Source organism: Lactuca virosa, chromosome 3 (assembly GCF_052849685.1).
Source record: "Lactuca virosa cultivar CGN04683 chromosome 3, Lactuca_virosa_CGN04683_v6, whole genome shotgun sequence".
Classification (NCBI taxonomy): Eukaryota; Viridiplantae; Streptophyta; class Magnoliopsida; order Asterales; family Asteraceae; genus Lactuca; species Lactuca virosa.
Window position 1 is genome coordinate 421,600,940 of NC_136428.1, and position 15,778 is coordinate 421,616,717.

The window sequence follows — 15,778 nt, forward strand, 5'->3', positions numbered from 1 at the left end:
TCCGAAACACAAGCTTCACACTATCCCAACAAAAAACAATGAAAAAAAAACTTGTTCTAACTAATGCAACCGATAGGGTGCCATGGACAAAAGAGGAAGAAGAGAAGTTACCAGAGGTATGTGTATCAACTTCCCAAGACCCAATTGAAAGAGATAGTCATACCTATAATTGTTTTTGGGAGAAAGTGTCAAACGTTTTCTATCAATTAACGGGAAGTGAAAGTCAAAATATCGACCAAATTAGCTCAAAGTGGCGCGATTTGACGCTAAAATGTACCGAATATGGATGAATTTATAACAACCTATACGAAAGCGGGTGAAGTGATTTCGATATGTTTAAGGAGGCCTTGGATCAATATGAAAAAACAACGGCAACCCGCAAAACTTTTTCATATCTGATAGATATTGAAGACGAGCAACCTCTTCGTCGATCCGTTTAAAGAAATAACGCTAAAAAAGGCAACTTCGTTGGCTTTAGGATCTAGCGTTATCGATCATTTTAGAGACAAATTGGATCGATATGTCCATAGAAGAGAACAAGGTGGAGATGATGAGTCGGTTGAAAAAAAATGCTAGAAGCGCAAACGTTATTTCAAGAGGCACAAACGACGCTTCAAACAAAAACCGATATGAAGATACTGAAAATGAAAGCGGACGATCTCGAGGGCATTTGGAGATTTTTATCGCGATGAAAAGTTCTTCGAACCAGGTATAGGAATAGGGGGTAGTTTTTTTATTTATATTTGGCATTTTTATGTTTTTTTTAACGTTGCGTATTTTTTAATTAATATAATGTTTTTTAATGTAATGGTTTATTTTAATTGAATGAAAAAACTAATTTTAAAAAATTATATGTTTTATAGTATTCTTGAATTAAAAAAATGATGTGAAATGGTGTTTTAATGGTTAGATACTATAATGATTAGTGATAAGTATTATGTATGGACTAAGAAACTAAAAAAAAGATGGGCCGAAGCAAATAGCCCCATTTCTCAAAGCAAAAAAAATCATCTTATATATTTCTACCGATCATTACCAAAACTAACCTATTTATAAAAATAAAAAATAAATATAAATATTAGCTTATGTACCTATATAATTAAGTCAAACTCATATCTATGTACTATGTATGATTTTATGTGGAAAGTTGATAAAAGTTCCAAGTATTTGAAGTATATGCTCTTGTTTTCTGCCAACAAATACGGAGGACCACCATTTTTCATCCAGAGGTTGATGTGAAGTGGAGTTTTGTTGATGATGAAGAACACTGGAGGATAAATCGATTTAGAGGGAAAAGAAGGCATACATGATCCATGGAATCAGTAAGGGTAATGCAGTTAATGGAGAGGGTAAAGACAATTAAAGTAAAAATGCTGCCTGCGGGTGTGAAAGACAATTAAATTTCCAAAATTTAATGAGATTGTCAACCATCAATTTGTTTTTTTCTTGCATTTCTTCTTCAACGCGTTTCGGAAAGAAGGCAACTTCCACCTCAATTTGTCTATTTGCTTGCATTTTCAACAATGACGGAAAGCATGCATCAACCTAACTATGCTCACGACAAAAAATTATTTCACAATATATTCAATTTCGTTACATGAAAATGAAATATATACCATAACAAACAAACATAGACTAAAGATTAAATGAAGCAAACCACTATCTTCTTTCTGGTTCTCTTTTCTATACTTATCACCAATGCTCAATCGAGGGACAAAATCGTAACTTCCAAGCAACATGTCAAGAAACGCTCACTTCTTGTTTCCGGCAATATTACACAGGCACAGATGACGATTAGCAGCTTTGAGAAGGGCGGAGATAGTGGCAGGCCGTCTGATTGTGACGGGAAGTACCACTCGAATAGCGAGTTGATCGTGGCATTGTCTTCCAGGTGGTATAATAAAGGGGAAGGGTGTTTTTTTGTAATTAATATATATTATCATAATAAAAGTGTAAAAGCTAAGGTGATTGACCAGTGTCGCTCTGAAAATTGTCCTGATAATATTGTGGTGGCGTCTACAGCCGTTTGGGAAGCACTTCTGGTGCCTCAAAGTGAATGGGGGGAAGCTGTGGTTACTTTTTCAGTACCGGTATGAAATAAAATCCTACTTTGTATTCGTTATTTGCATTAATTATAATTCCAAGTGTAATCAATAAGGTAACCTACAATATTAATAAAACGAATTAGCTAACTTTTCCTATTGTGAAAGGGAATTCAACTATGTGTTATAAATGATCAAACTAATCGTTCGTTTTGAGGATTTATGGCATTAGAACTTTAGACTTTAGTTAGACTTTTAGAGGGATTTGTGTCTACCAACCTTTGATTTGTTTATTTAAGGTGTTTATTAACTTATTGTATTATTATATTATTGTATTTTTGGTACTGTTAACAACGTGTTTTTAATGTTTGCATAAATTAAAATTAAAAGTATTTATTGACTAAAATAATTAGTTTTTGATAAGTTTGATATAGATCCTATAAGAAATAAAATTTCGGTAAGAAGGTAATAAGTTTTTTTCTGCATAATTTTTTGACGAACTAAATAAATAAATCATTAGATGAATCAAAAATAACATGATTCACAAAAAAATTAAATTCCCAAAAAAGATCTTGGTGATTCATTTTTACGATTATTTTGTTGTTATTCATTAAAATTGTCATAAAAATGAATTTTTTCTTGATTACTTAAAAATGAATTACAAAGGTGTTTTTTGAGAATTTTCTCTTATGAATCATCATACTTTTGATTCATCTAATAATTTATTTTGCTGGTTTGCTAAAAAAAATATGTATATAAATTTTTTTTACCTTCCTACCAAAATTTTCTTTCTTATTTGTTTTTGGTTCTTGATAAGTTAGTGGATTCTAACCTATCTAAAATAGCTTATGACTTATTTAATCCAATTTATCAAATTAAGCCTATTCTAGTTAAATTTTCTACTAGATGTCTGCCCGCGAAAAGCGACGACGAAAAATAGCTTTTTTGGCCGAATAGTTTCTTATGGGAAAATAATTATTGGATTTTATTATTAATTATTATGTAAAAAAAATTACTATTTTTAAATAAAATATTTATATTTATACCTTATATTAAAATTGTCTGTTTATACTATTGATGTAAATTAATTAATATTGGTGTCTAGTTTAAAAAATATAAATAAATTTAAATACAAGAATTTAATATTTTGAAATTTTAATTTTGCTCCAAATTGAATTTCTTAGTTACTTTCTGTAATTCAAGTCTTCAAACTTTTGACAAGTATTAATGAATTATTTATGCATAACTGATTTGTGAAAAAATACTTTATAATTTATACCTTTTAAAATTCAATATATGACAAATATGTTTTATAAGATAGTATAAGATGATTAGAATTAAACCTATTGTAGTTAATTGTTTATAGTATGTTTCTCGGTCATTTTACATCTTTAAGTAGAAATTGGGAAACAACTTATTAACTTCTTGTGTTTTGATATCGGATAAGTTAATATAAACACTTTTGTAAAGCGTCGATTTGACATCGAAAATGCTAATAAACACTTTTACAAATAAGCCTAAATTGTTTTAAAAAGACAATCTCAAACACCCCTTAGTTTCATTAAAAATTGGATCCAAATTTTTAGGACATGAGGCAAACTAATACTTCAAAATGTATAGTTCGAATCTCTTTAAAATGTTGTGATTATTGACATTTCAAACACCGATTTTGAAAAATCCTTTTATCATTTTTTTTTCATTTCTCATATAGTTGTGTCGTCCGGAAGTATGTTTTTAATCACAATTCATGTATATTGTTTCGGACTAGGAGTTGCACTCTCGATGCAACAAAAATACCATAAATGATAGCAATGATATAATTAGTTGTAAAATTAGACGATATTTAAGTTATCATGTTGTTATTTAAGTTATCATGTTTAAATGGAAAATGACATAAAAACTTATTAATCCATGTGTATGTAAACAATAGTAAATTAATATTATAAAAAATAAAAAGGTCTCAGTGACATACTATGGCTTATATCAAGTTTTAAGTAATATATGAAATACGTATTTTATAACGATATAAAAGACAAAAAAATGTATTCTATAACTATAAAGGAAAACTAATGTTGAGACCGAAATTATATAATATTTGATGTATGTTGGATTAAAATAAATTTATATATCGTAATGTAAATAAAAATGGGATTGTCTCAATGATATATTCGATTTGTAGCGAGTATTTATTACCTAATTAAACTTATAATAGAAAATTAAACTAAACATATTAATTTAATTTTAAAGCTAAATATAATAATAGTAAATATATATAAAGATAAAATAACATCAATAATAATAATAAATATTAAAATAATATTTTTTATTAATATAAATTACAATCGAAAATTAAAAATTGGTAATGGTACATATAAATATAAGAGTGAATATTCATTATAAATATGATTATTTCAAAATTAAAGCAAAAAGTTGAACCCATGCTCGCAACCATATCTATAGCATGTGTGCCCTTTGTGATGACCACCATGAGAATAATTACGACCATTGTTGTGATGTTCATGAGAAATAGGCGCATCATTAGTATCGGTGAAATGAGATCTTTTCGCATGTTAGTCTTGCTTGATACGTTAAGTTTCTTCTAGAAGCAATTGAGCTCGTGTTTCCTTAAATTCGGGGATGAGATCAGATTGTTGAATGAAGGTTGCAGATGTATAATACTCATTCTTTGTGAGACCAAAGAGAGAAGGTGTACGACCATTTTCGTTTCGAAACTGAGGATCTGACAATGACAACTTGATTAGAGAGAGTTTTGAGACTGAAACAGTACTCATAAATGTTTGAGAATCATTTGAATCGGGTTGTGTTGATGTAACATCATTATTTTTACGATTATATTTTTAATTTAAATAAAGGAAAACATTAAATAAATAACGGAAATTATAAAAGTAAAAGTAATAAAAAATGATCTAGTGGGGTTCATAAATAAAAAACATATTATAAATTAATTTGAGACGGAAGGGTTATTTATGTAAAAGAATTAGAAATGTGAGTCTGACCTTTTGGACCTTATAAATACTTGTGCCCTATGCGTGTGTACGACACATAGCTCTTGGGAGCTTCTAGCTTTTATAAAAAACTTGGAAGAAAAAAGTTTTGTTCGACAGCAGGAGCTTTTAGCTTTTTGGTTAAACAAAAAGCTTCAAATCCAAAAGCACTTCAACTAGTGTTTAACAAAAAACACTTTTAAATTTTAACAAATTGACTTAAATATTCTTTAAAATAAATAAATCATATCCATAATGTTGGTCAATATTTTATACGATTAAATATAAATATATTTTAACAATTATGAGGTCTTTATTTGAAATAGAATATATATCTTATTGATCGGTTTTATATGCAGCAATACACTAGATTTGTAGTTATTAAAGATCGAGTATATGAAATGAAATCAGAGTTTAGATTGAATCATGAACACAATGAGTAAATATGATCTGGATGGCTCAATTAAACTTCTAAAGGTTAGAAAGAGCGAATAGAATAAGAACACGAAATGCGCGAGAGTTACTCTATCTCTAGTATCTATCCCTATTTATAGGCATTACAGAAGCTTACAAAAAATACGTAAGGGCTAAAACTATTAAGCTTCAACATACAAAAGTGCCCCTATGAAATACATACAACAAAAGCTGACATACAGTCTTCGACACTAAGATAGACTCATGAACCTTCGACACCTCACAACACCATTCAACCTCAACATTCTCCCCCTTTGTGAGCAGCGTCGAGTCCTAGGTCATTAGCATCTTCGTTGCCTGATGAATAACTCTTCTAATCTCCATGTACCAAACAATTGTTCTTCGAACTTCAGCTTTTTCACCTTCAGTATTCCTCTTGCATTTATTGATACGAACTAGTAGATTCGTATACTAAGAATTAGTGTATCTTTCAACATCCTCAACTCTGAAAAAAAAACTTGGTATTCTTGTTGTTTTTATTATTCCCAACAAAAACTATCCCCAATGGTTTAACACATATTTCACCATCATCAAATTCTTTCAAGCTTCCTACACCTTTCAACAAAGATTGTGGCATAGTAATTTGTTTCCCCTCTGCCAAAGCCAACTCCACATCCATTAAGGCAAGACAATCATAATAATTGTTAATGAAAAGCTTGATATGTGCAAACCCGAGCAAAAAATCTTCTTTGCTTGCCACCACTACTAGAAAACAGCCATTTAATGATGCGCAAACAATGACACGCGGTGATTTACGATGCGCAAACAAAAATAATGTCATGTCTTCTAAAATTTGAAGGATAGAGGACACGCTTTTGTGTGTGCCCTCAAATTAATGTGCAACAAAAAAAATTAAAAACATGGAGGGTACTTATTTAAAAATGGGTGTCGTCTAGAAATGTCGCTTTATATTTTTTTAATGAAAGGCGCGTTCTCTTCTTTTGCAGCTGGGGGGAAACGAAAATCCCAAAAGTTTGAAAGGCCGCCATTGTTATCCTCTACCTTATTTCAATCATTCTTTTCTCTCTCTCTCTCTCTCCCAAAAGTTTGAAAGGCCGCCATTGTTATCCTCTACCTTATTTCCATCATTCTTTTCTCTTTCTCTCTCTACCTTATTTCCATTGTTATCCTCTCCTATATACGAGACCCTTTTCTGAAAATCTAAGGTGTTTATGGCAACGAGGTGCTTGCTTACCGACCATGGCTATAGAGTTGGATTTATGGCCGTTGGATGCATTAGACGACTGTTGTTGGCTTCCCCCTCACGCCTCCGTCATCTGGTGGTAAGGTGTATGCTTGCCTGTCTCAACCTCCTCTTATCCCTACCACATCGTGACGTGACATTGGGGTTCAAGAAACGACACCGTTTACCGGCCGAGAGATGGCTGCCTGCTTGCTTTTGGTCATCCTGACCTAACGCTGAGGCAAGAGTCTTCACTGTGGGTTTTCCTTAAAGGCGGCGTCGTTTCCCCCAAACTACTTGCCACCTCGTGCTTTGTTTGAAGTGTCGATGAAACGTGCCTCACAACCTCAAATTCTCTTTGTCCAGTCAACCTCTTGATAGACCTCTACTCTCCACATACTGTTGCTAATTCTTAAAATCATTTACCACTACCTATTTTACAAGATTTTAATTTGGACTTGAAGCACCACCCTTCTCTCTGTGATAAGAAATTTTTGTTGCTGGTTGCAACAATATGAATAGGGTTCTTCGGTTCTGCTATTGCTCACAATCGATGGTCCTTTCTCCTCCTACAGTTCGGTGGTATCGGCTTCAGTGAAATTCGCCAAGGTTCGTTTATACCTCTGAATATTAATCTCCCTTTCACTATCGACTTTCAATGTTAACTTATTGTGTTTATAATCTTCTGATTGTTGACTTGATATTGGTTCTTCAACTTGAGCGCTTTTTAAATATGCAAATGATAGTTTCTATTTTATAACGGTTTTGATTTTTTTTACTTTTAGTTTGTGCACTCCAAGTGTTTGATATAATGTCTAAGTGAAGTTTTTAACTTTTGTATGATAATTTAACAGGTTGATAGACTGTGTGATAAACACACTTAGTAGTCTTTGTATTTCATGTCTCATGTCTGAATCTCAACAATCTGAGAATTGATAACTAGAATAAATTTGCTGCCACAGAGATTAATGGGGTTTTCGTTTTATAGGAGAAGGGTAAAACACATGAATCTCCAAGAGGGCTTGTATTATACGGATGGAAGAGATAGGTGTTCTGAAACTTGCTAGGGAGGTGATCAGAGTTCAACAAGAAGAAGGGGTGAGACCATGTAGGTAGATATCACTTGATGGTAAAATAGTCAGCCATACTCCTATCAAAGGTATTGGGAATTTTCTTTGTTTATAGCATTGATTGAGAGTAGCAATGGAATCTTGGGGTAATTCGATCTGGATTTTTGGAAGTTTTCATCAGATTCTTCTATTAGTTTACACTGGTTAATTAATTTTTATTAATTTTTTATTTTTTTATTTAGGGCATGAAACCTCTCTTCTTACAGGGTTCTTAAGGTTCATAAGGTTCAATACTTTCCATTTCACTTGCTGCTATTTTTAATTGCAACTAAAATTGAAGGTAATATCTTTTCTCCTCCTCTTCCTTATATGTAAAAATAATAGTTAGAAGCACACGCTATATTTTATCAGCACACGTTCTTAAGTTACAACCTAATTTCATAATATCATTTTTTTAGTTTTATTTTATTTTATTTATTTATTTATTTTTTTGCTTATTTAGGAGTTGTTTGATCAAAAGAGTCAAAATTATACTCAATTTTGTAGAACTGTCAACTGTTACGTTTGTTCTCTTCTGTGTTCATGTTTAGGTTTAAGGAACTGTTGGCTAGGCTAGACCAACAAGAATAGGATAAGGTTTGATAGTTGTAGATATGTCAATTCCATCTCATTTCGAATATGAAATTGGAGTTACTGTTTTTAAAGGGCTAAATATTTGTTATCTTTATTTCCTTCTAAGCCAAATTACGAAAAGCATCCATGTGGTAGTTGGAGTTACTATTTTATCTGCCTATTTTACTTTATTTTCTTTTGTTTGAAGGGCTAAACATTCGATATCTCTATTTGATTCTCTCCCTTGTGATGCACCATCTGATTATAGTTTCTGTCATTTTTTTTTTTATTTTTTTTTATTTTATTTATTTATTTATTTTTTTCTGATTTGCAGCAATCAATCAACCGAGGTGACAAGATATTCTTATAAATGAGGTAACTAGAAGCATGTTAATTCAACTTTTAATTAATCTTAAGAAAACATTAATTTTGAAATGTTTTTTTATCAGCTATTGTTTCTGATATAATAAAAAATTGACTAATTTATATCGCAGTAAGACCAATGTAAACTTTATCATTCCTCACTGAGCCTTGGTTTAATTTTATTTTTTAGGCTAATAATGAAGATGAGACAAAAGGGAGTCGGTGCTTGGTCGTCAATTTGAGTTTTGATTTTTTCAGTTTTTGATGATATTCAATTGCTTCAAATTTGTAACAGGTTGGTTTTCTTGGTAGATTAAAGGCTGTTATTGGATGGTTTACCTTGCCAAATCGATTTAGTCGTTAAAAGACCCAAAGACACTTATTACATATATACTAAAATAAAAAACCCAAAAAATGATTATCATTTAAAATTTCAAGCTTATTCAACCTTTTTTTTATTGTATGAAAACATTTTACTTTAAGAAACCTGTCCAATTATATAGCAATGCCATACAACGATTTGCAGCTATAATTAGATGTAATTTTCAAAGTGTAATGTCCTGATTTGTAACACCCAAAAATTCAAACCAATTTAAACTTTTAAAAACATTTCAAACCATTAAAAATCATTACAACTTTGTTTTCAAAATGTATAATATCAGAGTTTTCCCATAAACATAGACAAAACATGAGGAGCTGTACGATCACGCCTTCGCCTTGCCGCGATCCCCTGATGTACCTGAAACATTAAACTGAAACTGTAATCCCGAGAGCTTAGTGAGTTCCCCCAAAATACCCATACCCGCAACAATACACATAGAATCATAACAGCACACTATGGGTCCAATCAACCATCAGGTTGGAATACCCCAGGCCCACAACCAACAGGTTGGATTGCCAATACACTATAGGTCCAATCAACCATCAGGTTGGAATACCCCAGGCCCACAACCAACTGGTTGGAATGCCCACATACTCTGAGTCCAATCATCCTCGGGATGGAATACTCACGGCCCACAACCTACAGGTTGGAATGCCCAGGTCTATTGGCCTTCACACCGAGCAGATAAGCCTCAACCGCCAAACAAACATGTGCACATATAATAGATAATCACATAACAGTCTATAGACGATACTTGATCTAACGGATCTTACCACATAGCACATAACACCATCCTATCTACCAGGATGCCAATCTAACAGATCATACCACATATCATATAATATTATCCTACCCTCTAGGATACCGATCTAACAGATTATACTAGCATAACATGACCATATAATAATCCAAAGGGCCGGCCTTGGTGCCTTAGACCCTTGAGTATAGTGAGGAAAACTCACCTCGCAACTGTCGTCTGAAACTAGAAGCTCAACTCCCGGATCACCAACACGAACTCCACCACCTATCGTTACCATAAAACCCTTTTTCGTAAATCTCCAAATTAGCAGAATACTCTTAGAAGTCAACTGGTCAACTCTTGGTCAAAGTCAAAGTCCACAGTCAAAGTCAACGGTCCATGTTGACTCGACTCGTCGAGTGCAGTTAACCGACTCGTCGAGTCCTTCCTGAACTCGAGAAGTCGTGAAATCCTTGATTGGCTCGTCGAGTTCCCCTTTAACTCGTCGAGTTCATACGTGTCCAAGAATTGGGAGAAACCCTAGCCGACTCGCCGAGTCTTCAAACGACTCGTCGAGTTCAAGCCAATCTTCAACGGACTCGCCGAGTTTGTTCATCAACTCGACGAGTTCACGACCATCTTCATATGACTCGCCGAATTGACTATGCAACTCGTCGAGTCCTTGCAGACCTTCATCCATTCAGACACTTTTTAAGCCATGCCAAGGTTCCAAATTACAGATCCAAGCTTCTAAGGCATGTTTAACACATAAAGTTGCAAACTTTACACACATGCAAGACCCTAAAGGCTCTAAATGACCAATCTAAGCTTCTAATGGAGCTTTACACCTTGGGAGAGTCTCATCCTTGCAAGATCTGGGAACTTTATGGACTTAGGACTCAAAAGAGGTTCAGATCTGAAGTTTCAACTTCAGAACTAGCTCCCATACCAAAATCCCTTCATGAATAACTAAAGAAAGCCCTAGCTTTCACATATGAATGATTCTTAGAAGAAAAGAGGTTAAGGTAACAGCTGGTTACCTCCAAAACGTGCCCAAACTGAAGTAGACTCTGGATCCACACGGAAATCTTGATGCTAGCCTCTTGATCTACAAATTTCCTTCACAAAAATCACTCCCCAAAGCTCCAAAACACTCTCCAAGCTCTCACTCACAACAATTAGGGTTTCTGGTTCTCAAGAGGGTGATAGAGGACAGTGGGAGGCGCTAATGGTCCAATATATAGGGTGCAAAAACCCTAAAAATTAGGGTTTCTACTGCCAGCTCCTACTCGTCGAGTCCCATGCCGACTCCACGAGTCACTCATTAGTTAACGTGTCCTGGCCCGCTGCTACTCGACGAGTCATAGCGCCAACTCGTCGAGTAGACCTTAAACGTGAAGTCAAAAAGGAAAAATATTAATAATACCTGATGGTTCGGATGTTACAATTCTCCCCCACTTGACTTAGACTTCGTCCTCGAAGTCAGCTGTAGAGAATAACTCCGGCTAATGCTCCCGCATCTCAGCCTCCGACTCCCATGTCCACTCGGATCCCCTCCGGTGCTCCCATTGTATCTTTACCAACGGAACCTCCTTGTTGCGCAGGACTTTCACTTTCCTTTCCAAATAATTCAGGCGCTCATCAAACCTGAATGTCATCCAGTGGCACCACTGCCTCCGGGTCCACAATGCACTTTCGCAACTGCGAAACGTGGAAAGTACTGTGGATCCGACTAAGCTCCTCCGGCAGCTCTAGTCTGTAAGCCACCTTGCCAACCCTGGCAATGATCCTGAACGACCCAATATATCGGGGACCCAATTTTTCCCTCTTCCTGAAGCGGATCACACCCTTCCAGGGCGAGACCTTTAGGAGTACCATGTCACCGACCTGAAACTCTAACTCGGATCGTCGTCGGTCAGCGTAACTCTTCTGCCGACTCTGAGCGGTCTGCAGCCGCTGTCTAACCTGCTGAATCTTCTCGGTAGTCTGCAAGACCACCTCCGTCCGACCCATCACCCTGTGACCAACCTCACCCCAACAAACGGGGGTGCGATATCTCCGCCCATACAACAGCTCGAATGGTGGGGCGCCAATGCTAGAATGATAGTTGTTATTGTAGGCGAACTCTGCAAGCGGTAGGTGGGAATCCCACCTCCCACCGAAATCGATGACACATGCCCTCAACATATCCTCAAGGGTCTGAATGGTCCGCTCGCTCTGACCATCAGTCTGCGGATGGAAGGCTGTGCTGAAGTGCAACCGTGTGCCCAGCTCCTCGTGAAAATTCTGCCAGAAGCGGGAGGTAAACCTGACATCCCGATCAGAGACAATGGAAACGGGAACCCCATGGCGAGACACGATCTCGCGAACGTACACGTCGGCCAATTTCTTGACCGATGAGCTCTCCCGTATGGCCAAGAAATGGGCACTCTTGGTCAATCGATCCACGATGACCCATATAGCATCAAACCCCTTCGCCGTCCTCGGCAACTTGGTAATAAAATCCATCGTGATCTGTTCCCATTTCCACATGGGGATCTCCAGGGGCTGCAGCTTGCCATGCGGCCTCTGATGTTCGGCCTTGACCATCCAACAGGTCAAGCACCTCTCGACGTACCAAGCGATTTCTCGCTTCATGCACGACCACCAATAGCTCAAACTCAAATCCCGGAACATCTTGGTGGCCCCCGGGTGAATAGAGAAATGAGACTTATGAGCCTCCTCCATAACCGTCTGCCTAACCCCTCCAGACATCGGAACACAAACCCGACCGCATCGGGTCAATAATCCCTGACTATCCTGCTCAAACCGTGTATTCTCACCCTTGATCCTCTCCAGCTTCCAATTCTCCGGTCGCATGCCCTCAACCTGGGCATCTCTGATCAGACTCACAAGCGGGGAGTCCACTGCTATCCTCATACATACCGCTGGGGTGGAAGACCCAGCTGACTTGCGGCTCAAAGCATCCGCAACCACGTTCGCTATACCAGGGTGGTAAAGGATCGCGCAATCGTAGTCCTTGACTACATCCAGCCACCTGCGTTGCCTCATGTTCAGGTTCGGCTGATCCATGTTATGTCTCAAGCGCTTGTGATCCGTGTAAATGGTACAACGGACCCCATAAAGGTAATGTCTCCATATCTTGAGGGCGAATACCACCGCCCCCAACTCCAAGTCATGCGTAGGGTATCTTGTCTCATGCGGCTTCAATTGCCGCGACGCATAAGCTATCACTCGTCCTTTCTGCATGAGGACCGCCCCTAACCCTGTGATGGATGCATCACAGAACACCACAAAATCCTCAACTCCCTCCGGGAATGTCAAGATTGGGGCCTTGCACAACCGCTGTCGGAGGGTCTCAAACGCCCTCTGCTGCTCAGGGCCCCACCGGAAATCCACCCCCCTTCCTCGTCAAACGAGTGAGGGGTACCGTAATCTTGGAGAAGTTCTGTATGAATCTCCGGTAGTACCCTGCCAATCCCAAAAAGCTCCTGATGTCCGAGGGAGATTTCGGAACCTCCCACTGCATAACCGCCTCGATTTTGGCCGGATCGACCAAAATCCCCTCTTGGTTAACGAGATGTCCGAGGAATTGGACCTCTCGGAGCCAAAACTCACACTTCGAGAACTTGGCGTACAACCGTTCTCGTCTCAGAACTCCCAACAACTCCCGTAGATGCTCCTCATGCTACTCTCGGGTCTTGGAATACGCCAAGATATCATCTATAAACAGTATGACCGAGCGATCGAGCATCGGTCTACATACCCGATTCATCAGGTCCATGAACACTGCTGGGGCGTTGGTGAGCCCAAGCGGCATCACCACGAACTCGTAATGTCCATAACGAGTTCGGAACGCGGTCTTCTCCACGTCATCCTCTCTGACCCTGACCTGATGATACCCAGACATCAAGTCTATCTTGGAAAACCAAGATGCACCCTGCAACTGATCGAAGATATCGTCTATCCTCGAGAGTGGGTAACGGTTCTTCACCGTTAATTTATTCAACTCCCGGTAGTCAATGCACATCCGGTGCGAACCGTCTTTCTTCCGGACAAAAAGAATCGATGCTCCCCATGGAGAACTGCTCGGACGAATGAACTGCTTGCCTAGCAGTTCCTGTAGCTGTGACGACAGCTCCTGCATCTTTGGCGGTGCCAATCGGTACGACGCCTTAGCGATAGGGGCCGCACCTGGCACCAGGTCGATCCTGAACTCGACCTGCCTCTCCGGAGGTATCCCCGACAACTCCTCCGGAAACACATCTGCAAACTCCCTGACCACCGGTACATCGGAAACCGAAATCTGATCCCTGACCCGCTGTCACACCCCCGAACCTGGACGGCGGAAACGTCCGGGGGCGGATGACTTCATGTACAGTATCATAACAATTGAATATGAATGAAACATAGCAACCAAACATCATACATTGGAAATATACACTTACATAGTTTACATATTGAATCTTGTTCATCAGTTACACAAAAGTAAGAAAGTAAAATTTCTTGAAGTCGCACCACTTGATCTTATAGTCGAACTTATTACCTGCTACTGGAATTCCTGAGAATACAAGTCGTTTTGAAAAGCGTCAACTAAAAAGTTGGTGAGTTCATAAGCAGTTTTGTATAAAAATGGTTTTTGTACTTGTTTAGAATGGTTGTCATAGCGCTTTCAGAAATCCGATATTTTCTAAAAAGAAATGGTTTGAAATATTTGTGTTTGATCTTATATTAATGCATGTGTGTTAATGGTTACAAAAATAGAAAGAGAATGATTTCCAGAAAACCCGATGTTGTCTGCAATAGATAATGCTGAAATCTCAACCCCGGTGGTTGAGTACCGATGCTTATAGATTGTCGTTTTATCAAAAAGAAGGTTTCCCGTTTTATTCCAAAAAGAAAATAGAATGGTTTCCTGTTTTATCCCAAAAAGAAAATAGAATGGTTTCATGTTTTATCCCAAAAAGAAAATAGAAGGGTTTCCTGTTTTATCCCAAAAAGAAAATAGAATGGTTTCCTGTTTTATCCCAAAAAGAAAATAGAATGGTTTCCCGTAAATCTTATAACGTTAATTCCTCTAAGTGAGTCGTTATAACCATAGATAATAATGACAATTCGCCTGTCTTTGCGTCTTTGGGACGCCGCCGGAATAGAATAAGGTTTTTGTCACCCTAGACTGGCCTAGTCTAACTGTAGCGAACAGCCCAGGTGTGGGGTGTCACCCCCATATAGATCTATACACAAACTCTCGCTTTCCCTTCAGGAAACTCTGGTTATAACTACAGGCTACGATTGTACACTCAAAGGTGCCAACCGACAGGTCTCACTAGATCCTTAATCGAAAATTTACACGGAAAAGAAAGAAGAACACATATAAAACTCATTCCCAGGCCCAATAAACATGTAAGTGGACCACTAAGGCCCACTATACGTATCTATTATTTCCAGGAACAAAGGAATGTGAATGTCTACCCTGAGCCCAATATACATGTAAAAGGACACTAAGGCCCACTAAACGTGTATAATATTTCTTGGCCCAGTAAGGATAAGAAAATCGTTTTTAACCCGTTTGTTATTGTTCTATTTATTTTAGCTCGATTATTTACAAAATTGATATAAAAAGCCCACTTTTTGTAAAAATGACATTCTTGGCCCAATAAGCCACAATGTTTTCAATTAAGGCCCAATTATAGTAAAAATAACACTTTAGTCCCCATTTTTGTTCAAAACTTGTGTTTATGACTAGTTTGTGGTAAAAATAACATTTTAAACTCATTTTTGTCAAAAATATCATTTTTGGCTTGATTTTTGTGAAATACACATTTTTCTGGTTTTTGGCTTTTTTGACCTAGTTGTTAGAAAATTTTTAGAAAAAGCATCGTAAGTCGAAATTTGGATCCGTAAATTC

General features: G+C 37.2%; 1 protein-coding gene and 1 long non-coding RNA gene across 3 annotated transcripts; both read left to right on the plus strand.

Annotated features, from left to right (window-relative positions):
• Window positions 1-1,646: 1,646 nt before the first annotated feature.
• LOC145165055 (putative ripening-related protein 1) lies at window positions 1,647-2,096 on the plus strand. Its single transcript, XM_079083691.1, has one exon. It carries the CDS (start codon window positions 1,647-1,649, stop codon window positions 2,094-2,096), a length of 450 nt encoding a protein of 149 aa, XP_078939817.1.
• A 4,377-nt stretch (window positions 2,097-6,473) lies between these two features.
• On the plus strand, window positions 6,474-9,097 carry LOC145163217 (uncharacterized). Of its 2 annotated transcripts, XR_013739652.1 has the most exons (5): window positions 6,474-7,313; window positions 7,693-7,863; window positions 8,017-8,114; window positions 8,721-8,761; window positions 8,940-9,097. It is a non-coding gene; the product is annotated as an uncharacterized LOC145163217 (long non-coding RNA). The 2 variants fall into 2 exon arrangements; XR_013739651.1 differs by having other exon boundaries at window positions 7,693-8,114.
• The last annotated feature ends 6,681 nt before the right edge of the window (window positions 9,098-15,778 follow it).

Bases quoted from the DNA above. Each gene is read 5' to 3' on its own strand.
- LOC145165055 (XM_079083691.1), top strand. From the start codon at position 1,647: ATGAAGCAAACCACTATCTTCTTTCTGGTTCTCTTTTCTATACTTATC.